Genomic DNA, 24137 nt, shown 5'->3' on the forward strand with positions numbered 1-24137 from the left:
AGGTGGGCCGCTGCCCAGGAAGCTTGACTTGACTCGAGAATCAGTGACGGCATATCTGAGCATGTCGCGAGACTTGAGTATCGAGGTCCTTTGTCCGGCCCGCCCTGGTGGTGTCGAAATCTTTGTCCGGATACATGAGCCAAGGCCGTGCGGATACACGCGGGTTTGCGCTACTGTACACTTTAGGGCACGACTTAGGAGTAAGAGTCTACCTAAGCACCCAAGATACCCAAGCGCCCGTCCGCAGATCCGTGATTCCCTTGGACGGGTGGACAGTGAAGCTCGTGTTGACAGATGGAGTGGCACAGTGGCTTGGATTTAGGCCGGAAAATGCAGGAAGTTAGTTGCCGCCAAAGCCTCGGACGGCCGGGTGACGGCCGTGACTAGGAGAACGTGGAAACAGGACAGCAGACAAAGAGAAGCCGTTTAATGTTCCGGCGGGTTTTGTTTGGAAGGATGGCAGACGTTGAAGAGCACCAAGCAAGCAGACAGAGAGCGCTATAACCGGCTGTGGTGCTGTTCGTGCGACGTGCCATGATGGCAGGCCACAGACCACACGAATATTACTGTCCAAGGTCTCTTGTACAGTAGTGACAGTTGGTGGAGGTGAGCATCTCAGCATCCTTCGATTCCTGGCTGGTCTGTAATACACAGTAAGGTGCCTGAAGGTAACATTTGACTGGATGCTCATTTGAGATGGTGGTGTTATGCAGACTCGAAGTGGTACCGTTAGGCATTCGGAATAGTTCGTATTGGCAGATTGCACATCCCTTTTATGCTCATGATCCGCTGGTGTGCATCTCGGTTATGCCTGCCGTTATTCCCTTTTTGGATTGTCTCTCTTTTCGATCCACCGCAGTGCGGCGTGCCTTCTTCTTCTCTTCCCCTTGCTTGCTGTGCTTCCATCCATCTCGTCATCTTTTAGGAGGTGCCTGTCCCCCTCCCCGACCGTAAGCGACAGCCGCCTAGGCCGTCATGAGCCAACCAAAATGTGTTTTCCAAGCACAAGCATCGCCACCCCTGCGTGGGATCCTGCCGTCCTTTGAGATTCTATGTACTGTACATAATGATGAGGGAAGGGAACGAGCCCGGCGTGGCAGCGAGGACAGCGCACGCAGGTCTAGCAAACGACAAGTTGTTGCTGCTTAGTTAGGTACATACGGTACCGTTTTGACAAGGAACAAAGTAAAATAAAAATAAAAATGACGTGGGAATGTCTCTCTCGACGGAAGAGAAATGGAAGACAGGAAGGAATCTGAAAAAGTCGCCGGTCGGAGCCTGGAGGTACCTTACCTTACGGGCCCACGGCACAAGATACGTACCCGCTCCGGGGCGATATTCTACCTTACGCAGTCAGGTAGGTACGTACTCATGGAAAAGGGACTGGAAGGTACCATCCTGGTCGGTCTCCATTGCCCAACACGATCAAGGTTCATTTCATCCTGAAAGCCAAGCCAAAAGAAACCCACAAAATGTTAAGAACAAAGTTCGTCCACCTCCTCAACCTCGAACAAGACAGTGGGGGCAAGTCCTGCATCTCGAACTCGACTGCGACGATACTCTTTCACCCCAAACTCCGACTCCCCGTCTCCTAACTCCCTAAGATTTTGTGAATCTACCATAATTTCCAGACGACGAGGACGTCTGACAGCTGCTTGGTCGCTCTGGCGGCACCATATTTTAGCTTGCACGCCACCGTCATGAGTTGCATGTCAAACGTCGGCCCTAAATCGTAGCGATTATTAATTGCAACATGTTTAGTGCCGTACCTACACCCTACGGATACATCAAGTATCCGTACAAAGATACCCGGATTCAAGGCAAAGCTAAAATGGTTGCAAGGACGGACGGACCGTTTTGGCCTTCTGGCACTAATGTACCTTAGAGTCCAAGGTACGGAGGTAGGTGCCTTTGGTCGGTACGGACCTTACTCCTGAGTCCTGAGTCCTGAGTCCTGCGAACAATATCCGCGCTGCAACGTCCCTTCACCCTTTGGACACGACAATCTTTTGATGCAGCGAGACTGGTGCTTGGCGCTTGGCTCTCCACGCCATCCATTCATCTCAACCCCATTCTGGTCCAGCGCGTCCTGCCCCTCGGGTCCATTTGCCATCATCTTTTGCGCACTTTTAAACTTGGACGCATGCTGCTTCACCTCATCTTGCCAGGACACTGCCTGCCCAAGGCATCCGCCTAGCCTCATGTCCTTCGCTTTTCTCGCTTTCCCGCCTCAACTGCCTCCTTACACACTGGGCACTGTACTCCGTACCTGTTTTTCTCTAGAGTATCCGTACCCAGCTCAGTCAGGTTTTGCTTTACTTGAGTCGCTACGTACTGCCTTGGGTAGGTATTTATGGTGTATCTCCATGGTTTACCTTGTCGGTACCTGTACTTTTCCATCAAACTAGGCAGGGGTCCAACTCTTCTTTTCTGCGACGGCCCGCCCTCCACCAGCAAACTGAGGTGCACTTAGCTCCAGCCTCTTCTCCTTTCGCCTTCGCTTCCAAGTTCCAACCAGACAACAGGCTTTCGCTGCTTCACACCTCATAACCCTCTGCCATCGGCGCACAGTGGCTGAGATATTCCGACCCAGGATATCCTTCCTCGCCGCTCCTTCCCTCTCTTCCACCATTCGCTCTCACTCTTTTGGCTACCTTGCCTAATTCCATTCTCACCACCCACGACCTTTTTGGAATCTTCTTCTCTGCTACTTCTTACCAAGGTCCTCTGCCGACGCGACCGCGCGCAAACCGCCAGTCTACCTTATTCCATCTCTACCGAATTCTGTATACTACTTTTCAAACCCCAAACGCCGCTGGCTACAACTTTCTTCCATCTTTTTGGAGTCCGGCAACATACTTCGTTGCCGTCGCCGCCGTCGGCAACTCTTTCACCTCAATAAACGACGTGTGCTATCATGGGATTGAGCCAAAGACGGAATGACGTTTGTATAAACCCTATTGCTGCCATCAACATGTTATCCCGTCGCGCCCTCACCGTTCTCGCCCTCGTCTCTGTCACCGCAGTCATCTTTCTCATTTCGTCGAGGAGACTCGGCGGCGATTGGGCGATAGAAGGCCCCAACTACCACCCCTTCAAAGGCCACAGCCCACCTCCGCCTGCCGGCAGCTCCCCCAGTGCAGGTCCCGATGGCCGTCCTCCGCCTCCTCCGCCGCCCCCGAGCTACCAAGACGACCGCCTCGCCCAGCACAATGTGTCGAATCAAGACATTCCCTACCGTCCTCACGACCCCATCTGCGACACCTTCCCCGACACGAGCAATATCCTCGTCATCATGAAGACGGGCGCCACCGAGTCCTTCGACAAGGTCCCTACGCAACTCATGACCATGCTCAAGTGCTTGCCCGAGTACTTCATCTTCTCCGACCTCGACCAGACCGTTGCAAACTACCACATTCGGGACAGTCTTGACAAGGTTCTTCCCGAGGCCATGGAAGGTAACCAGGACTTTGATCTCTACCGCCGCCAAAAGGCTTGCCAGGCCGATCAGCAGAGCTGCAACAAGCTGGCTGTAAGCAAGGATGAGGGCTGGAATCTCGACAAGTACAAAAACGTCCACATCGCCGAGAAGACGTACCGCATGCGTCCCAACTACGACTGGTATATTTACATCGACGCCGATACCTACGTGCTCTGGCCCACGCTTGTCCAGTGGCTCAAGAACCTCAACCCCAAGAATAAGCACTATCTCGGTAGTGTCACCATGATTCGCAACTTCGTCTTTGGCCATGGTGGCAGCGGCTACATCGTCTCTCAGGCGGCTATGCACGACATGATTGCTGACCATGAAGATGTTGGCAACAAGTGGGATGTTCGCGCGAGCAAAGAATGCTGCGGAGACTACATCTTTGCGCTAGCTATGAAGGACAATGCCGACGTGAACGTCCATAATGTGGTGAGTAATCATCATGCCATCTCTGTTTTTATACACAGCTTGAACTGACCATTTCCCAGTGGCCTACGATCAACGGCGAAAAGCCTTTTACTCTGCCATATGGGCCTACTCACTGGTGCCACCCCATCGTGACGATGCATCACATGAATGCCGAGGAGATCTCCACTTTCTGGGAATACGAGCACAAGCGCTACTCTGACCCTAGCCTTCCCCAGCCGCCTCCAGTCATGCGCATCAAGGATATCTATCACGAATTCTTTGCGCCTCGTATGCAGCCTGAGCGCGCCGATTGGGACAATCTAGCCGATGACCGATTTTTCCTCGACGAATCCGCCAACAAGCATCAAGACTGGCAACTCAATCGAGCCAAGAAAGAAGACTTGACAGAAGAGGAGAAGGTTGCACACTTGTCCTTTGGCAATTGCCGCAAGGCCTGCGAGGCCGACAGGTCCTGCTTCTCATTCCAGTACAAGGACGGCGTCTGCGGCTTCAGTTGGGCATGGAAGCTTGGCCACCCGGTCAAGCGCGAGTCCACGGACGAGAAGCGCACCATGTCCGGCTGGGCTGTAGAGAAGATCAACGCCTGGATTGAGCAGCAGGGCGAGTGCGGCCCAGTGAAGTGGCCCGATGTCTGAGGTGAAAACGCACCAGTCACCACTGACTTAGAGTCGGCACGAGACATTCACGTCGCCACGAAAGACCAGCGCGCCGAGGGCCTGCTTCAATGCAAGCACGGCTGCCATCCAAGGCTTTGAGACGTGACGTATGTTTCACGTGGGGCCTTATCCCATGTCTCAGTACGCCAAGGACTTGGATACGGGATTCTTGGACATGGTGGGGAAAACACCCCCTCCTCTGGAATCCCCTTGACTCGGATTTTCTTGCCAGGGAGGAAACAAAACGCCTCCCATGGAAGCCAAATCAGCCAGGCGTTCATCGGTCTGGCATCTGTATAGAACCACAGGCATGTGTGCATTTCTTTTCTTGTAGTGTGTGTATATCACCATCATGACGTGACAGGCGAGGCAAGACTTGGGTTTCGAGACGACTTTGGCGTTTATTTGGAAAATACGTCTACTTCTTCAATGGCCCTGGTTTGGGAGGCCGATGGAGTCCAACGGTCAGAGCGAGCGCTCGCAATAGAAAGCCTTTCGTTGTTCATATTACAGTACATATCCAGATTCCGACTCAGAGATTCTCAGTTACCACCCCTTTGTGCCTAGTTAGCGCTGTCCCGACCTTGCCGAGATGAACTCAGCTTGAAAACTGAAGGGATGATAGTCAACAAACGGGGCCCAGAAGTCGACGAGGAGTCAGTCCTGTTGCTTTCAAACGACCCAGACTCAGAGTTTGGCTCGCGCATTCCACTGGTACGCCACAGCCATATAAAGACGGGTACCTAGGTAAGGGCAGAGAATCGGCAGCGGGTGGCTGGAGATGGCCAGACATCGCATGCCTTGATGAGCTTCCTAGGAGCCACACCGACAAATCGCGGTTCATCCCGGCATTTTGCATGAGGTACCGGTATTGTCACTGTTCCATTGTACACATTCCAAAATTAGCACAACAGCTCTAGTGGGGGTTGGGTGTTGCCGCTTGACCCAAGTCGGTTGAAAGATGGCAGTTCGGCATATCATGCAAAGACATATCGGGACAACCACTTTAGATGATCATAACGTCGTAAATTATCCATCTAGGGACCGTAGGTTACCCTCGTACGCACCACGACTTATTCATTTGCTCATCAATTCGGCTCCGCTTCTGATGACGCCCACTACAGCTCCCGTCTGCACTGTCTCGCTGCCACCGCCGGCCACACGGTGTTCGATATCCGCCAGCCCGTCGAGCCACTTGATCATGATTTCCGGCTTGACCTCGAGTGTCGCCAGTTGCTCCGCTAGAGCCGTGATAATATCTGCCAGGGCGAGACCCCGTGACACCTTTAGGGTGTTGATAGTAGTCAGGCAAGATGTCACGTCTGTTGTGCTCAACAAGACATCCAGAATCTCCTGCACGGCGTCGGGTTGAGGGGCGGCGATGCAGTTGTATATCGTCTCGGTGGAGATAGTTTCCCTCACAATGTCTGCCTCGGCCACCTTGGGTGCGTCTTTGGGTTGCAACGGGGTACCTGCGTTGTTAGCATGCTCCCCCCTGGGGCCGTTGTGCAGAACCGGGCGAGTACTCACTTGATGCGTGACAGGCCTGAAGCACATTGAGTGCTCTTCTCATGTCGCCCTTGCTAAGCTTCACCAATGCTTCTGTGGCGTCGGGGATGATTTTGACGTGCTCCTCCTCAATCACCTTATCCACCAAGACCCTAATATCGCGCTCCTTCAACGGACTGAATCGAAACCTCGTGCATCTTGACAGCAGTGCCGGTGAAAGCTTGTGCGAGTAGTTTGCAATGATGCAGAAGCGCGTGTTGACAGTGTACTTTTCCATGATGCGACGCAACGCCATCTGCGCCGTGTTCGTCATAGCATCGGCCTCGTCGAGGATGATGAGCTTGTACGCCGCCATGCTGCCACCGCTGCCCGATTTGGACGAGGGACCGAGGGTAAATATTTGTTTTGTCGAGGCAAAGGTCTTGATCTGCTCGCGAACGACATCGATGCCGCGATCATCTGAAGCGTTGAGCTCGAGAACCATCTGCCGCATGTTCTCGGCGCCATAGATGCGGCGCGCGAGGGCGAGGATCGTCGAGGTCTTGCCAGTTCCCGGGGGCCCATAGAGGAGGAGGTGAGGGAGACGATTCGAGTCGACAAACTTGTTGATGGTGGCGAGAATATCCTGGTGTCCGGACACATCGTTGAGGCTTACCGGGCGGTACTTTTCAACCCATGGCAGACTATCTTCGGCTTCGACGGGGAGGTTGGCGGCGCTGCGCTTGCCCTGCTTGGCGTCTGAGGAGAAGGTGATGTCTTTGGACACGGGGACGTCGACGTCCATCTCGTCTTCGAAGTCGGACATATTGGCTGCGGTGCGGAGGAGCTCGACTGATGATCTGCGGAGGGGACGATGATGAGGTGGTGGGATATGAGTTCGAACGTACAGATAAGGTATCCGTACAAGTGGAAATTAGAAATCTTGACGTGATGCATCTGCTTGGGAGACGCGTCGCAAACGCGTCAAATGATGGTGCTTCACGTGACCACTTAAACTTTGCCGGAGGGAGCCCCAGGTTCGACGGGGCGAGAAGGCGGTCAACGTGGTCGGCCCCGCTATGGATATTCCATTACATAAGCGAAACTACCCCTCTATCAAAAGTTGGAGTCTTAGACTCGCGTCCCATCTCACACAATAACCACAGTTCCATCCACGATCCAACATTGTCCCCAAGGCTGGCCAAGTCTTGTTTCGGGCCTCGCCCAACGCCGGCCTGTGATCCTGCTCCTTTCTGCCTCAAATCAATTTAGCAAGTGCTGTGGAATCGTACAAATATGCCACCAACATGTTAAGTCTGTATGACTGTCAGACATTAGCCTCGCTCTTGCCATTGGACAAGAATAAGAATTGCTGTTTGTCTCTCGACCTTCCCCTTCCATCCCAGAGAATCACCCTGGATCATGTTTGGGCTGTCAAAGTAACCTATCTCACCTACTTTATGGATACGTTTCGGGGAGACGTCTCCACTCTCCGCGCACACGAGCTGGTCTTGAAGCATTACCTTACGGAAAACCCGTCCGCAGTCGAGTCAAGGATTCCCGGTGGCACCCCATCTGGGGATTTTGAAGTTGGGGTGCGTTTGGCACCCCGCTGTTCACATCGTATTAGTCGTAGTCGGCCTCGGCCTCAGAGTCATGCCATGTCTTGGCCATAGCTGCCGGCCTTGAAATACTGGGCTAATTCCTGACTTTCCTTCATCTTCGAGGTCACCTTCGTCTCATTTCTCCCACCCGAACCGTCTCACCAGCCGTTGAGCCTCGCCAGCGCCTTTACATCCGCAGTTCCTCATCCTCTGGCTTGGCATCTGATCTGCCATCCGCTCTGACGCTCATTTTCTTCGTCACCCACGTCACCGCCGATCTTTCAATCCAATGGCGGCAGTACCCGTCGCTGTTGAGCCGGCCAGGCTCGAAGACGCCCCCGCCATCGCCGAAATTTTCTTCAAGTCCTTCAATAGTGACTTCTTTCAGACCTTGTTCCCGCAAAATGAATACGGCCGGGCCTACATTACCGACGCCTACAAGCAGTTCATGCTCTCGAAGGAGCACGGTTCTCAAGAAGGTCAAGTTGCCGTTGTTAGGAACGAGAAAGGTAGCCCAAACTCCTCGACATGATCATCTCCGCCGGCTGTCCGAACTCCGACCTTGTCTTATCCCTACCGGACTTCGGAATCCGCTGAATTGACGGCGCCATATCTACTCGTACCTTCTCTGACTGACAGCTGTCCCGTTCAAGGCGAGCCAGTAGCCACCACCCTCATCTGGATTATCCGTCCCGAGGACAAGGGAACCTGGTCCTGGCGAAGGCGATGGCCTCCCGCCAATGCAGGGCAAAAAGACGAGCTGCTTGATGAGTTCTTCTCCGACATGGCGTCTCAGCACGACCGTGTCATGGGCAAGAACCCTCACGTTTGTACGTCAACTCTAGACTCCTTGGCCGGCCGGTTCGTTCACCACGAATAAGCTTCCCGTTGACAATCTGGCCGGCCGCCCACCTGCAAAACGCTGATCATGTGCCAGACTTCGAGCTGATTTTCACCGACCCGGCCTACCTTCGACGAGGCTATGCGAAAGCCCTCCTCCAACGAGGAACGGAAATTGCCGACAAGCTGGGCTACCCAATGTACCTCGATGCCGAGGAGTATATTGTGGACCTTTACTCATCAGCAGGCTTCTTGACCAAGACTGAAGTCGGTCAATCGTCACAGATGATTCCCATGATGAGGCCAGCCCGGGGGTTAATGAAGTAAAGTGAAATGGCACTACTGCCGACTTTTGACTCGTCCTTCTTTCTCATGTGTCATCACTTCCGGCGTGCAAGCCCGCCATCAGTGGAAAGTAATCATGATATGTGAATAGAATACATCAGACGGATGCCCAAGCGGCTTCCGTTCGCAACTCGCTCGCTTCGCTTCAATGCTCTGCTTCCTTCATTCCTCATCGTCTCAAGTCTACGCTTTTCATGCCCTCCTTCTCGTTTCCATAAGGCGGCGATGCACCCCAATACTGCTGCTGATACCGCGCGTCGGCCCTGGCGTCATACGCTTGCCCGTTGTCGAACTGAGAATACATGGACGGCCTCGTGGGACGTCTCGGCGGCATCTCTGGCTCACCCATCTGAGCATACATGTCCGGAATGTCAGGATACGCCGACGGAGTCCTTGGCGGCCGCGGAGGCCGGTTGATGGCATCGATGAGCGTTTGCCTCCTGGTAATTCTCTTTGGCCTCTCCGGCAGCGCTGCGTCTTCGGTGTTTGTACCAGATGACGTTTCGTCTGACCCTTCTCCGGCTTCCTTCTTTTCTTTATCCTTTCCGGCGTCCTTGGTGGCGAAGAAAATGGTGAATACCATTTCCATGTCTTCTGGTCCCTTTCTTTCACGCATAATCTGATGCGGCACCTCCAAATCGTCAATGAGCCGCTCAATCTCTTCGACAGAGTAGCTGCCCTTGTCCCTGTCGCCGGAGTAGTCCCCGGGCCCACTTGCTCCGTTCGGAACGTGGAAACGAAGGTCAACTCTCATGATTGCGTAGAGTGCGACGACAATGAGCTCAAAGAAGAACCCCGTCGTGTAGAATACTGCCTTTCCGTAAATCACGCTCGGCGTTGCTCCTGGTAGTTCCTTATTGAAGACGGCGAACAGTCGAATGGACTGGCCAGTAATCAAAAGGAATGAGCCCAGGTAAAGCAGGGCTACCTTGACTCTCTGTGAGCCAGAACCGAACTTCTCTGGCCTCGGTCCTGGCACAGAGAGGCATCCGCTTACGACAAGTACAGGGAAGATGGAGAGGAAAGTGTTCCATGAACTTCCGAATTTGAGTAAATCGTCTGTAGTCTCAAGACGATCTACATTGCCAACACTGAAAAACGCGATGATTGTCGACGTCATGTTCAGAATGATAAATGCCGGAACCGAAAAGAGCAGGATCAAACTGAACTGACTAAACGCGGTACACCATCCGGCTTTCGGATGGATCGAGCGGACCAGGCGTTGGGCGAAGAAGATGTTAACAGCAAACAAAAGAGCAGCACTGAACATCGTTAGCAGGATACTCATTCCTTTTGCAGCTCAGACCGCTTGACTTACCCTCCGTTCTCAGTGATCAACGCCAGTAACACAACCCCTCGGGTCGACACAATCGACCACGTGATCCGAAAGATGCAAGTAACTGTTCGGATCATACAGAAGTCGAAGACGATATCCGAAATCAGGAACTTGTGACCACGTTTGGCATTTCTCCGATAAATGCTCAAGTGTACGTACGCACCAAGCATGAACAACACCATGAACATGATGGTGACCGGCAGGTCGATATTCTTGTTTGGTATACCACCCGGGAACGCTCCATTGGCCGGGTCAGGAGGTCCCATAGAAGGCCCACCGGGAGGACCAGTCTGAGCCTGCGGGTTCGGGTTTACATTGGGCATGCCACCCCTCTCTGGCCCCTCGGCACTCATGATGGGATTGAGAACTGGCGGTTGTGGCGGTGATTCCGGAATGCTGAGGCGTGTTGTTGCTGGAGGTGCTGCTGCTAGAGGCGGCGGTGGCGGTGGTGGAGAAGGTGAAGTAGCAGCCAGCTGTGGTGTCGTCTTTGGAGTCGGTGTTGAAGGTAACACCAACGGTGCTGGTACAACTAATGGGACTGGAATCACAAGAGGCACTGCATTAGATGCCTGACTATTGGCCGCAGGAGGAGGTAGAGATGGAATTCTCGGTGGTTCCCCTTGCTTTGGTGGCAAAGGAGGTTGGGCCTGCCTCGGGGGTGCAGGGGGCTGAATCTGGTTGGGCGCCGAAGACGGTTGAACTTGTTTTGGCGGTGAAGGAGGTTGAGCTTGCTTTGGTGGTGATGAAGGCTGAACCTGCTTCGGCGGAGATATCGGCTGTATCTGCTTAGGAGGTGAAGGTGGAAGTTCTTGCTTTGGAGGAGGTGGTGGTCTAACGGGAGGAGGAGGAGGAGGAGGAGGCGGCGGCGGTCGTATTGTTTGCGTGACAGTGATATATGACGGCGCAGCAGTCCTGATTTGAGTGTAAACGATGTAATTCGTCTCAACAATGACTTGTGGAGGTTGTAGCTGGCCAGCAACCGACGGTATACCCGCTTTCGCTATGGAGTGGTTTTGAGAAGCCAAAGTTGCTAGTGCTACGGCCGGCGCGGCAGGTCTCTGTGGATTTGAGAGTGGTGTTGATGACAACGGCGTTGCTGCTGGCTTTGGTACGGATGCCGCCACCTGTGCTAGTTGGAGTGCCGGTGATGTAGAAGCCTGTGCCGCCTTGACAACTCCCTCTGCAGCAACGAAGTTGAGAGATATGAGGGAAGCGGCCGCAGAGAGGAATCCAGCAAGACCGGCCATGACTGCTTTTAGAAGTGAGGCACGCTGCCTCTTTTCGTCTAGACCCTGCGACCTGCCGGGTCAGGGGTACGGACGGGACGTCGGCTTGTGGATACAACCAGCGTAGAGAGATGTTGTAAGCGGAAGACAGACCGGACAGAAAACAACTCAATGCGGGTAGACAGTCTCAGGTGATTCCCTATGTGTAAGAAGCCGTATACGGACTTGAGTCAATGGTTGAGGAGGACAGACTCCAAGGTTGCATTGCGGCTCATGTAGTGACGAACTGCATGTATGGAATAGGCAAGCGGGCCTCCTAGTAGTAGTAAACTGACCAAGACAGTGAACAGTCTGTCTTATGACTAGCCGACGACGTGTTGCGGAATTCCGGACTTGAAGAGTACCGCGACGGGCATGCCCAGATAGGGCAGTAAGGCTGATGACGGCCAAAGGCGAGGCGAGGCGTATGCAGATCGGGGTCGTCAATGGAAGAAAGTCCGGCCTTTCAATTCTCTGAGACGTATTGGCTACGACGAAAGACTATGTTGAATGATCGTACTCGATATGTGCATTACTTGTGATTCGTACACGGGGTATTCGACTCTTCAGAAGCAGAAACAAATTGCTTGGGTATCTCGATTAAGTGTAGTGTCTCTTCGTTCAACGATGTGGCACTTTTTCTCGTTTTCTTTTTCGAAAAAGGAGAAGTAGAACACAGAAAGCATACTTGGTGCAAGTGAGACCCTTATTAGAATCAACGTCGCCACATCTCATCCCAACCATACTGTCTTCACGCTCCATCCTCCTCACCACTTTCTCCTCTTCTTCCCTTCTACAGACTCCTCTCCCGAGCACTCTCAACTGGCTTGCTGCGACGTTGGACAAGTCTTCAGCAGCGGGCCGGTATTAGAATAGTGGTGAGGTGTGTTTGTAGACTTTCCATCCACTTGCCCGAGAGGGCAAGTGGTAGGAGGAAATTCGTTTCAGACGCCGTTGGGGAACAGCGAACCATTTCCCTTTTGGGACGAGAAGGCGGTGCTCTCATCGCAAAAGGTTGCCCCCGGCTAGGCAACTCAGCAGAGAAGATGACCTTTTCATCCCGTCTTTTACAACTGTCTTGCCTGTTCTTTGCTGTCGTCGCCTGTCCCTTGTACGTGTCCAGCCCGCCTGGGCTGTCTGTTCGTACCCCAAGTCATATAACCAACTGTGACCCATCCTGGCGGTTCTATCAGCCCAATAAGGCAACTGGCTGTCAAGAATGTCTCTGCTGCTAATCATCCCGTCATCTTCCTGCTCTCCGCCGTTGGAAGATGCGAGCAATGCGAGTCCGACCTGATGCTGCGGCTGATTTTCCATCCCGAGCTTTCGGACTGTGAACCCTTGCCTGGATCTTCTCCTTGCGCACTATTGTAGTAACTTCGATGGTTTCTGTGCATGACTTTCGGGCGCATTTCTCATGTTTACTCTATTGCTCTTTCTTCTTACTCCACGGACCGATCTTCCAGCGAGCACTCTCCATGTGTCAAGTCGAGGCGAGCTTGACGCACACACTAATAGAGCCAGAGAGTTGAAGCACTGATCAGTGTGTGGATGTGAGAAGAGTTTATCCAGACAGGTGTCTATCCTGTAGGTGTGCCGTGTCAAGATGTCTGAGCTTGCAAGAGAAACTTTTCTGCTTGACAGCGTCTGCTACTGCTGCGATGGTTGACAGGCGCATCGGCCTCCATGATCTTCCCTGCCCCCCCCTCCCCCGCAAAGCCTCAGCGTGGGAGGGTGGTCATCAAGATTCGTGGAGGCTCCGGAGATGTCTGAAATGTAGCTCAGCCGCATGGTCGGTCTTACAGCTGGGGAGTTGAAAAAATAGACGGCATCGGTCTCGGTAACCCAGCAACTTTCCACCAGGGCTGGAATCGATGGCCCTGCCCGCTGACAACAGGATCGCGACATCATGCCTGCGTCGATCTACCTTGAGCCAGCATCAAGCTTAAATCGTGCCTGCTGCAGACCGCGATGTGGCCTTTGCACCAACTGCCGGTAAGGGATACGCTTGACTGTACACGTGTACTAGGCGGAGTCTGCTCAGCTATATGATCGTCCATTAAGCCCCCCTGACCCTGACATATGCCGCACGGCAGCCCCCATTAGTTTCGTACTGCGATACTTTAAAATGTTTCCAGGGCCGCGGATAACGGGGTTGGGATTCGGACTTGGTACAGAGCAGTGCATACGTGCTTAAACGCGTTTTCACGTCCTCAGTGTGCCCGCAGGCAAGGACCCCAGCGTTCAAGACAACGCACGTCGGACTCAGCGACGTGAGTTAAATTCTGGACTTGATGCGCCTGTGCTGCCGGCGGAAAGCTACCTGCAAAACTCATGAAAAGAAGACTTTATCCGGCGCTGCTGGATTTAAAGGCATATCCTAGTCCCTCACCCACATCCCGGGCCTTTCGACGTAAGAGTCCCCGCGGTTGTATCACGTCTTCACTTGGTCATTCCTGGGGAAAACTATACTTGATGTCAGTGCTCGACGTCTGCTAGTTGCGTGGGCTGTCGGCCGATCGCAGGTCCGTTCCTCTGACCCGAATTCCGCCCACAACAGCTACGGCTGGGACGGCTAACTCCGTCCTCCACTCCGTACGATTCGGGTTTTGAGAACAGGAATCTGATACTCGAGTGAGCGGGCTTTGCCAAATTAGACAAACGGAGAATCCCACTACGGATGACGTTGGTGACAGACTCCGACGGGCCGGCCAGTGTGTTGTACTGGGTTCCGCCGTTTTTGCGGCAACTAATCAGTCATTTACTATGCCATAAAGCCTTCGAGTCAGCGCGATTTCTGTGCCGGTGTCTCACTTAACGATGCTCATTCTATTATCTCATCCCCGCCATTTGCCTAGTGAGCCGGTGATGGCTAGTTACGCGTATGGGGGAACTAACATTGCCGCTTGATCCATGCAGAGAAATGCCTGCTTTCAAATGCGCAGCAGGACTTTAGATTTTGGCATGTTGTTTTGGAGCACTCCACAGACTGGCTACCTTAGTACAGCCGGCACACAGCCACCTAAATGTATCTCATGGCAATGGTGCCGCGTCTCTGAGGAGATCGGGGGTGGAATGCAACGGTGACTGTTGGGACTAGATGTTGAAGATACGCAAGCCCAATGCATCGCGCATCGCTTGCTGAGAGTTTCGAAGATTCGGTCAGATGACATTTTATGCAGACGTTCTCGTTAATCACAGCATCAACCACTTCTTTCTTGCATGACTGATTCGCTCAGGAGGGCCCATCTGCTATTGTCCTCGTAAAGAAAGAGGTTCTAAGAATTTGTCGGGAGTGCGTTGGGACGAGAATCCGGCGGCCTGGCAGAGCACCACTCTTGGAGGTGTTCCACCAACTCGGATTCTCATCACAGACTCGGTTCGGCAATCACAGAGAGAGATACCGAGACCGAGGATTCTGTGCAGGCTGTCACGTCATGTCAGTTGAGCAAAGAAACCAGACTCGCGGGTGAACGCGTCAGTTTGGTTCATCAGACGACGGCTCCAGCCTGCAAATATTGCAGTGACTAGGAAGGTGTTCCTGGGTGAGCGAAGGGATCGCTCGTGTATCTGCCGGGTCTTGTACGAGAATGCCGAGAGAAGACCATGACATGTGAGCCGTATTCGGGGCAGCGTGTACACAGAGCATCTGTCCCCGAATTATTCGACGGTCTTCTTCTTCGGGGTTATTTTTTTCGTCAGATGGGTGGATTTTCCCGTTTTGGGACTAGATAGAGCTCTAATTTTTGCTCTAACACTCAACACTTCAGACTAACCCAATATCTTCATGGTGTCATTTCGCCAACCAAGTCTTAGGTGACCAAGACCCATACAAGTTGCACAGGTCCGTAAGATGACAGCGACTGGCAGGTTTGGCAAGCAAGAAACTTTCAGAAACACATTTAGAACGGGATCTTCTAAATCAATGATTTCCGGTCAAAGTCTCCCACAATGAGCTTCATTTGAAGACTTCTCACGTGAGAGCAGGTGCTGTGAGCTGCCGAGATGGCCTTCATCTAAACCGGCAGGCTTCTAGAAGACGGGGACAAGAACGGCGCCAGACCTGTTTGGGTACTTTCATGCGTCGAATGATAGGTGACTAGGTTTCAGAAACTCCAGTCGTCTTCGCATGGAGTTCCGGTTTCACTCCTTCAGTTGCAGCGACGCTTGGGCTAACCGTTTCGTCTGATGTTACTGCTGCGCATCTTTACAACAACAATTCGCACTCGCTCAAGCCGCCGACGGGGAGGCATGCCGACATGTGCTGACAGGTTCTATCCAAGGTTCAGCTGTCGGGTTTGACGGTTGGCCGAACAGACTTGTGCAATAGGCCACCCTTCCCCAAAAGCGGCTGACATCGATTGAAGAAGCATCGCTCCCCGTCTCCCAATATACTATCATCCATCCTCTCCAACCCTGACTCGTAACGTCATCTTCTGAGCTAGATGCCTTGTAACTGGCGGCGCTGCTGAATGTCACCAAAGCAAGCGGGGCGAGTTTTAGAGTTGAAACATATCAACTTCCTTGTGCGGCTTCTTCCATCTTGCGTCAACGGCTAGCAGTCTGTTCTCGAGGTTCATCAACAGCCGCCCTCGGCCGCGTCTGACACGAGCCCGGTTCTGTCTGCCCATTTTCCTTTTATGTCTTAGGGAAGCACGTCCGCCCCTCTCATTCCTCCTCGAATTTCCTACTTTGATAGGGGGTTTCGCTCACATGACACAAACCGCGTCGAAACCTGAACCGTCAACTGGCCGTGGATCTCGCGCATAGCATACACTACCTATTCGAGGAAAGAAAAGCAGTACTACCGTACCATCAGCTTCTCTCTATTTCAAAGATGGTCAACACGGGTCACCCGAGCAGGGCATGCAAGCTCTGCCGCGCGAGGAGGATCAAGTGTGACGAGACGAAGCCCTTCTGCCTCAAATGCGCCAAGTCGAAAAGAACCTGCCCAGGCTATCGGGATGCATTCGAGATCAACCTTCGCGATGAGACTCAATCGACTATTCGTAAGGCCAAGTCGGCTGCGTTGCGCAAGGCTATTCGAGAGGGTCGCGCGACGGAACAGGATGTGGAAAACGAATGCCAAACCCAACCACAAGTAATGGAATGGACACCACCAGCAGCGCCACCTCCACGAAAACAACAAATCATTCCAATCACAGAAGATGACTGGTTTGATAGATATTCAAATTCGTCTTCTTCTGAAGCGTCGCCTTCAATGTCATACGCCTCTTCTTTGTCGTACATCAGCAATCAAGCGCCCGATACCTTTGTGTCATTCAAAGACATTGAAGGAGGGACTTATGGCATGCCACACACATTGCAGACACCTCTCGACCAACAAGCGACATGTTACTTTCTGGCAAACTACGTGCTTGCTCCACCAACGGGAGTTGGCAGGGGGATTCTCACATTTGTACTACCCCTATTGAATATGCCTAGCTATCAAGCATCTCCTTTGCAGTCCGCTTTTTCAGCTGTATCAATGGCTGCTCTGGCTGGTAGGCCAAACTCACGACGGTTGTCTTCGATGGCTCACCTACACTATAGCAAGGCATTAGAAGACTTGACTCGAGCTATGCAAGACAAGATCGCTGTGAGGCAGGACACCACGCTTGCCTCTGCAATTCTTCTGGCCTTTTACGAAGGACTGGTCTCAGACGACGTTGAAATGTCTGGTTTCAAGAAGCACATCTCTGGGGCGACTGCAATAGTCAAGTTACGTGGACCCCAACAGACTACGTCTGGCGTTGGCTTGAGCATGTTTGAATTTGTTCGGGCAACATCGGTACGTCTTACTCTTACAAGCAAAACGTCGTGTCAAAAACCGGTGGTCTAACGCGCAAGACAGGTCCGACAGTACACCTTCTTTGCAAATATTTCCTTGGAGGATTTGACTTGGTGGGCACGGCAAGCCGTCTGCGACACTGTTGGCCACCAAGCTTTGGTATTGAACCTCCAGACGACACTCATCCGTGGCGAGGCCGACAGTCTTCTGAAGGGAGCACGAACCACCGATAAGATCGACAAAGCTTTGAAGCTTTTACAGAGGGCACGGAAAATGGACGACGATCTCGGTGTGTGGTTTGACAAGTGCCCACCAGCATGGAGAAAAGTTATTTCAGGATCGGCTGCGGAAGTTCCGGAGGACAAGATCGGCTACGTTTCGGCGTTTCCTGGACCTATTTACGATTACCCGAACGTATGGGCAGCCGGAAAGCACATCAACACCCACGTATCTCGACTTCTTCTCAACCAGGTCATTGTTCGTTGCATCGCATGGGTCTGCGCACCGAGTGACCACACTCTTACGAAAGAGTATATTGATGCGAATCGGATCGGAACTGAGCAAGTGGCAGACATTATCTCGAGTACTCCGTACTTTTTTGGGTGGACGGGCGATGCTCTGAGTACTCCCTACTTTCCATGCGGGACATCCGAGATGCCAAAAGGCTTAGCTGGTGTGTCTTGTATGTGGCCCTTGCTAGCTACTGGATCGAGTCGTTTTGCGACCAGAAAGCAGCGGATATATGTCAAAGCCCGTCTTGCAAAAATTGCGGAGGAGATGGGCATCCGTCAGGCCGATGTCTTTTCAAAGGTATGCTGTCCACTCAAACTCTCAACACAACCACTGACACAGTTTTGTAGCAAATCATGTTGGGGTCGCCAGAGCCAGACCCAGTCAACAGTTATTGTCCGGACACATATCTTCATTTACGTACATAGTTTAGCGTTGGCAATACCCCTTTCGCTCTCGATAGAAGAATTCCGTCAAAGAAGAACAAACAGGCAGGCCACTCCTCTTGTCCTTGACACCATGCATACTGCTCGTGAATACACGACGTATCAAAGAGACCACCGCGGTAGTGAATCTGAATCGTCCCTGAAATTCAGGGACTGCATGTTGTTATATATGAATCTGTAACTTTCGTTTCGGAAGTCATCTTTGAGGTAATCTGTTCGATCGTTCAGAAACCAAAGTAGTTGCTGATCCTGACTCCATTCCGGCCATTGCGCATAACCGCCCAATCCGAAATTAGGATCCAGGTTGTAAAGGAAGTTGAGATAGTAAGTCCGGGTGCTTTGTCGTGCAAAGCTAGGAAAGACACCAAGAAACACTTGCAGTATGTCCGAAGCGTGAAACGTACCAAGCACGGGAGTTCCGTGGTTGTAGCTACTCAAATACGACCAAGCTGGGACTTCCGGGTGCTTTGCTTTAGCAACAGATAAAAATGAGCGGCGTGCTAGAGTGAAGACGAGATCCCCAAGGATGGCAGCTCTGCGCTTGAAGCCAGGAACGATTTCATTGAAGATCCCTGTCCGAAAGGGACTCCCTGCAGAGATACGGTGGTCATATGTATTGACGAGGGTAGTCAACTGCGCTGTCGAGGCGTTGTGGAAGTAGAGCTCTGAGAGGTAGTTGACGAGTTGTGACGCTGTCAACACCAGAGGCTGGAATAGTGCGAACAGTGTACCCTCGTCTTCTTGGTTGCCGATGATCATGGGCACCGCAGCGTATCGTCCTGCTTTTGCGATCATGTCAGGGCTGTCTACCAGTGCCGTGCCATCTGGTCTAGGAACATACGACAGAGCAAGAGCTTCGTATGAAAGGATGCCGGGCACCGCCGTTGCGGCGCGCATGTATGTCTCATAACCAACACTGCGTAGGCAATCCAAGGTACTTGCTGTTCCTTGACAACCAGCTGCCTTTACGACAGCATCGTAGACTTTCTGACCTTTGGGGCAGTCAACTGGATCAGCTGGGATAACGCTACCAGAGTTCATGATGGCCCCTCGAAACAGTCGTCGACCCTGATAGGAGTTGTTACCGTCATACAGCGCCATCTGATCGAAAACAGATATCGCACCGGCTGATTCCCCCCAAATTGTCACCTTATCAGGATCACCTCCAAAGGCAGCGATATTATCGGCAACCCATTCTAGAGCCTGACGTTGATCCAATAGTCCCAAGTTGGCTGAGCCATCCTGCAGGATTTCACGCCCAGGCAAGAACCCGAAACCTCCTAGTCGATAATTGACAGCAACAAAGATGAAGGGACGGTCCATGTCGGCACCATCACGGACAAAGCTTGCCCCGCTGTATGTAGATGTCGACCCGAACTCGAAACCACCCCCAAATATCCAAAACAAGACTGGAAGCATCGCATCGGACGGTGTGCCAGAAGGACGCTGGACAGTCACCGTCAAGCAGTCTTCTTGGCCGGTAATAGGCTGGAAGAATGGGAGCGTAAGAAATGAGCCAACAACATCAATAAGAATGTTCCGGCTGTCGGTGGATAAGAGAAACTGAGGGCATGCGGCCGCGGTTCCTGTCGCGTCAAAACTGCCCAAAGAGGAGTTGAGTCTCTGAGGCGGTCTTAACCGGAGCGGTCCGGTGGGCGGTTTTGCATAGGGGATGCCAGAGAAAGTATCGACGGAGCCGAATGATCGTCCCTTGAACGTACCGGCCGGCGCGTCTACTTCCGCCGGAGCAGCACGAGGTTCATGCTGATGTTGCTCAGACTTGCCTGCTGACTGACCAGCTAGGAAGAGAATGACAGCCAGAGCTGGTTTCAGAGAAATCTTCATCATGTTCTAGGTGTCTGTGAGAAAGCGAGGCAGAGAGAAGGAGGGAGAGGGAGGGACGGAGAGGAAGGAATAGAGCGGTAGTCTAGCAAAGAAAGGTGATTGAAAGGGAATGAAGCCATGTGTAACAAGGTGAGCGTTACTTATAGGTCGAGGCAAACTCGGGAGAAATCATCTCGGCCGAAGAAGAAAAAGAAGTTAATCTCTTTCCTTCAATTGTCTTTTCTTCAATTTTCCCCTCGTCTTGTACACGCAGGACATGGTCTCGGAGACCGCTCGCATCAGGCGGTGCTTCCCGCTTCTTGATTCGGCCTTACCACATCGCCCCAAGTCGAGTGTGAGCGAAGACTCATCTTGTTGCGAGCGTCTCTGGTCTACTAGCACGTGAAGGTGTCAAGGATCCAATGAACCTGGGCGAATGTAAACGGTGTGGGATTCAACTTGCAGTGACAGGAAAAAAAGAAAATGTTTGGCTCGGCACCCGGCAGCATCCGCTGCGTGTCGGCGGCCTGGAGGAGGTCGGTGATGACACACATTCCGAGGTTGCGAGCAGGTAGAGACTGTCCGACTGTGGTACCGGGTGAGACAGTAATGCCGCTACTCAGGTGGATCGAGTGGGCGTTGCTACCTCCAGTCCTGCGCGAGAACAAAAGAGTCGGCGCGATGATACGCCTTTGGAGGCGCGGTCTTGGTCGGATTACCTAAACTCATCACGAGGGATCTTTTGTAGTGTGTTATTTTGATAACGTACCTTACTCTGGAAAGCCGCGGCGCTCTCATCGTAAATGTTTTAGATAATATCATGATCGCCAGACAATGGAACTTGGCATCTTCGCAAACTAATTTTATTGCAAAGCACTGATCGCAGACACTGGCTGAGTCGGCTGGACTATTCGCTTGTGTCGGGGAATCTAACGTAAGTTTTCCATCTTATTGCCTAAACAACCCATGCAGCCGTTCGAAAAAATCGCAAACATATCCCTTCTTACTTGGATCTCCCGGAGGAGAAAAAAAGTCAAACACTCTTGTGCTTCTGACCGATGCCGGGTTCAAAATGCGTCTCGTCTATCCGTGTCAAGAATCAGTCCTGATTCTCTCCGCTGATCCCACAACTCCATTTACTCGATGAACAGAGCTAAATCCATGGTTCCCATGCCGTGGCCGCATCCCGTAGCGGCCTCGGAGAAATGCGATGAATGCTTCTCTCAAAAACGCCTCGTGGCTTCGTTATGCAATGATCAAGGGCAGTGAACTTCCTTCAGACGACCATGCCCACCTGCCCGCTTTCCTCGTCAACTAAACATCTTCGTTTCCCACTGAGAGGCATACCGTCGGCTGGAGCCTCTTCCTCGAAGCTGCCGTTAAACACTTCGACGAGGGCCTCGCGATCTCTTCGCCGCTTGAGCTTGTCGGGATTTCGCTCCGCTTCCTCCTCCCATGTCTCGATGTTGTCCTCGTCGAACTCTCCCACAACGTCCCGGCCGAGCGCCTTGCCCAATCTCTCCTTGAGTCCGAGGATCGGCCAGACAGGAACTCTCGTGTACTCGATGCGCATGCCACCCTCGGATGTAACCTCTCCGAGTCTCTCGGCAAGTGTCCTTTCGCCCCCTTACGGGGGTTCTTAGTTGGCTCGTGGAACTTGCGAAGTAGAGCTGCCGTAACCGTGGCCTTATACACGATGAACTCGGATGTTTCGTTGTCGTTTGTGAGTAGCTGTACCGCCACATCGTAAAATTCAGGCTCTCCTAGTCCGGTAGGCATGGGCCGTGAGGGAACCCACTTATTCGCTGACGGCCGTGGCTCGCCGTGAAACCTTCTTTGCGCCATAGCCAACATGATGCCCACGAGCAACGGGTCATGTGTCGGGTTGTTGGGAACAAACATTTTGGAGCGCAACTGTTGTAGACGTTCGACCGGTCCGTTGTACGATCTGTTAGGTCCTTGAATCACGCGGTACATGTTCTTTCGCGTCGCCGCGATCTGCATCTTGCCAACGTAAGCGAGGATGGGCTGCGACTGAGCGTAACCCGTTGGTTCGCCGCTCATATTGCTTGCGCTACCAGTGGAACCCGTCGGCACAACAGTGAAGGATTCGGCTGGGCGCGTTGACGCGGATTCAAACGAGGCGATCGAGCCGCTGCGCGAGGGCATCGCATCCCAAGCAACCTGTACGCGACAGGCATCGCGATACACTAGACCGCCAAAATAGAGGTGCAAATCAAGCTGTGTTCGGGTGCGCGACAGCTTCCCGGGGTAGAGGGTGGACATGATTGTGCGGACGGAATTTGTATAGAAGGTTCTCGTGGAGCCGGGCGCGAGCATGGCCGTAAGTTCTCTGCTGAGTGTCGAGGCCGCAACTGACGGCTTCATGTGACATTTCGACGGGGAGACGGGAGCGCCGCGTGGTGAAGGAGGAGGGACTGGCGTGTCGCATGGAGGGAGCTCAACGAACTTGGCGTCGAGAAGTTGGACATGTAGCTCGGTCCAGCAGATGGGACGAACGAAGAGGGAGAGTCCAGCATGATCCCACAGCTGGTCGTAGAGAGAGCCTTCGTCTGGCCTGAAGACACGAAGTCTTCTTTTGCGTTTGGCGGGGGAGGGCATGACAGGAATAGGACTCGAAGTCGGGGGCGTCGCGTGAATGGGCTCGGGCGAGGACATTGACGAAGCCGTCGGGGCGCTGCTGGGGAGATGCATCTTGGCGGTGGAGGAGTCGAAGAAGTTGCGCAGTTGTCGTGCGAAACTGGTGCTATTGAATACCGATCTGTGGTTTTGTCAACATGATTCGGGTCTAGGTGAAGAGGAATGAAGGTAGTATCTATTATTGGGTGGGAGGGCACGAGGTGGATGGAAGGAAAACAACGAGGTCATGGCAATAAAGGAATAGTGATTGGGGGGTCTCACTCTAAAATGAGCATCGGGTTGTGGCGCTCTTCCTTTGGTTCTTTCTGCGAAGGTAGTATGGGTATTTTAGGGGGGCCTTTGCGTTGCGCCTTGGGCCCGGTGTCCAGTTGAACCTTGAGCTTGGAGCCTTGCGGCACCGACGCGACGGGGAGAAGATGGTAGTACGGAGTATGGCCCCTTGGTTTGCTTTGGGGTGTGTGGAATGGTGGAGGAGGATGGCCAGTGGATTTTGTGACGGACTCGGTGAGGCGGACAGCAGTCGGCGCAACTGGGTGCGCGACGCGTTGTTAAGTGAGAGAAAAGAGGATCCGGATCCGCAGAGAGATCGGAGAATATCCGTATGCAGTTTGATGTACGGTCAGAGAAGTGGTGCTTTGTGACTGGGTACCGATTTGTCTGCAATCTGTTGAGATCGACGGCGCTTTCAAGGGTTTGAGGCTTAAGCGTCGCTGTCGGCTCACGAGGCAGAGGAAAAAGAAAGGATACGGGAGGGATGTCGGGATGTTTGGTGTATTACCGTCCAAGACAGATGGGACGGTCCTACGCAGAGAAAACGGGACTTGTTGGTCCAGGATATGGCGCGCCCGGTGGGCGGTGGGGGGGAGAGAAACGAGACTTGGAGAGAAGAACCGAAGAGGAAGAGAGAGACAGAGAGCAGCAGGAACAAGGGGGGAGAAGAGAGGGGCAGTGAAACGCGGGTGCGCGAGTCAAATATTCCAACTTTTCTTCGTCGATTTTCCTGGTTGTTGCGCTGTCACTTTTGTGTGTGTGTATGTGTGTGTTGTGTGTGTGCAGAACAGCCAAACGGTACTCCGAAGACCCGATAGAATCCAGTGTGGTGGTCACCGTGGTGTGGCGGCAAAAACTGGGCAGGTGCAGACTTATTGACCCGTCACGACTGTTCGTTTTGTCAGTGCCTTCCCAATTCCCGTCCCCCATCGCGATGGTGCCTGCCTGTGTCTGCAACCTGCCTGCTCAATGTCCACCCGCGACTCCAACTTCTCCTTCCTCTTCCACCGCCAATCTGCAAGCCTCGGCCACCAAAAGGGCCAGAACACGCGCACCCATTTCGGCTTCACACCTCTTTGGAAGGCACGAAGGGCGCGACTTGCCACTGCCTGGTGCTCTTGGCCCGCTTGCAACCGGGAAACTGCGACACGCGGAGAGTGCGAAGTCATGTGATCTTAGGCACCA

At 53.0% G+C, this 24137-nt stretch overlaps 5 protein-coding genes across 5 annotated transcripts; 2 read left to right on the top strand and 3 right to left on the bottom strand.

Moving 5' to 3' along the window:
- Positions 1 to 2974: 2974 nt before the first annotated feature.
- N0V96_000971 (uncharacterized protein) lies at positions 2975 to 4551 on the top strand (the record flags this gene model as incomplete). Its single annotated transcript, XM_053195371.1, has 2 exons — positions 2975 to 3916; positions 3976 to 4551. The coding sequence occupies 2 exons, from the start codon at positions 2975 to 2977 to the stop codon at positions 4549 to 4551; spliced, it is 1518 nt and encodes a 505-aa protein (XP_053047341.1).
- Positions 4552 to 5649: 1098 nt separating this feature from the next.
- On the bottom strand, positions 5650 to 6886 carry RFC3 (Subunit of heteropentameric Replication factor C (RF-C); the record flags this gene model as incomplete). Its single annotated transcript, XM_053195370.1, has 2 exons — positions 5650 to 6044; positions 6103 to 6886. 2 exons carry the CDS (start codon positions 6884 to 6886, stop codon positions 5650 to 5652), a joined length of 1179 nt encoding a protein of 392 aa, XP_053047340.1.
- Positions 6887 to 7953: 1067 nt separating this feature from the next.
- N0V96_000973 (uncharacterized protein) lies at positions 7954 to 8831 on the top strand (the record flags this gene model as incomplete). Its single annotated transcript, XM_053195368.2, has 3 exons — positions 7954 to 8173; positions 8318 to 8494; positions 8602 to 8831. The coding sequence occupies 3 exons, from the start codon at positions 7954 to 7956 to the stop codon at positions 8829 to 8831; spliced, it is 627 nt and encodes a 208-aa protein (XP_053047338.2).
- A 187-nt stretch (positions 8832 to 9018) lies between these two features.
- Positions 9019 to 10538, bottom strand: KMT2D (Lysine Methyltransferase 2D; the record flags this gene model as incomplete). Its single annotated transcript, XM_065756088.1, has 3 exons — positions 9019 to 10111; positions 10168 to 10204; positions 10265 to 10538. 3 exons carry the CDS (start codon positions 10536 to 10538, stop codon positions 9019 to 9021), a joined length of 1404 nt encoding a protein of 467 aa, XP_065615328.1.
- Positions 10539 to 21335: 10797 nt separating this feature from the next.
- On the bottom strand, positions 21336 to 22910 carry N0V96_000975 (uncharacterized protein; the record flags this gene model as incomplete). Its single annotated transcript, XM_065756089.1, has 2 exons — positions 21336 to 22803; positions 22903 to 22910. The coding sequence occupies 2 exons, from the start codon at positions 22908 to 22910 to the stop codon at positions 21336 to 21338; spliced, it is 1476 nt and encodes a 491-aa protein (XP_065615329.1).
- Between the last annotated feature and the right edge of the window lie 1227 nt (positions 22911 to 24137).

This window comes from Colletotrichum fioriniae (genome assembly GCF_027942845.1).
Source record: "Colletotrichum fioriniae strain IMI 355084 chromosome Unknown scaffold_1, whole genome shotgun sequence".
NCBI lineage: Eukaryota > Fungi > Ascomycota > Sordariomycetes > Glomerellales > Glomerellaceae > Colletotrichum > Colletotrichum fioriniae.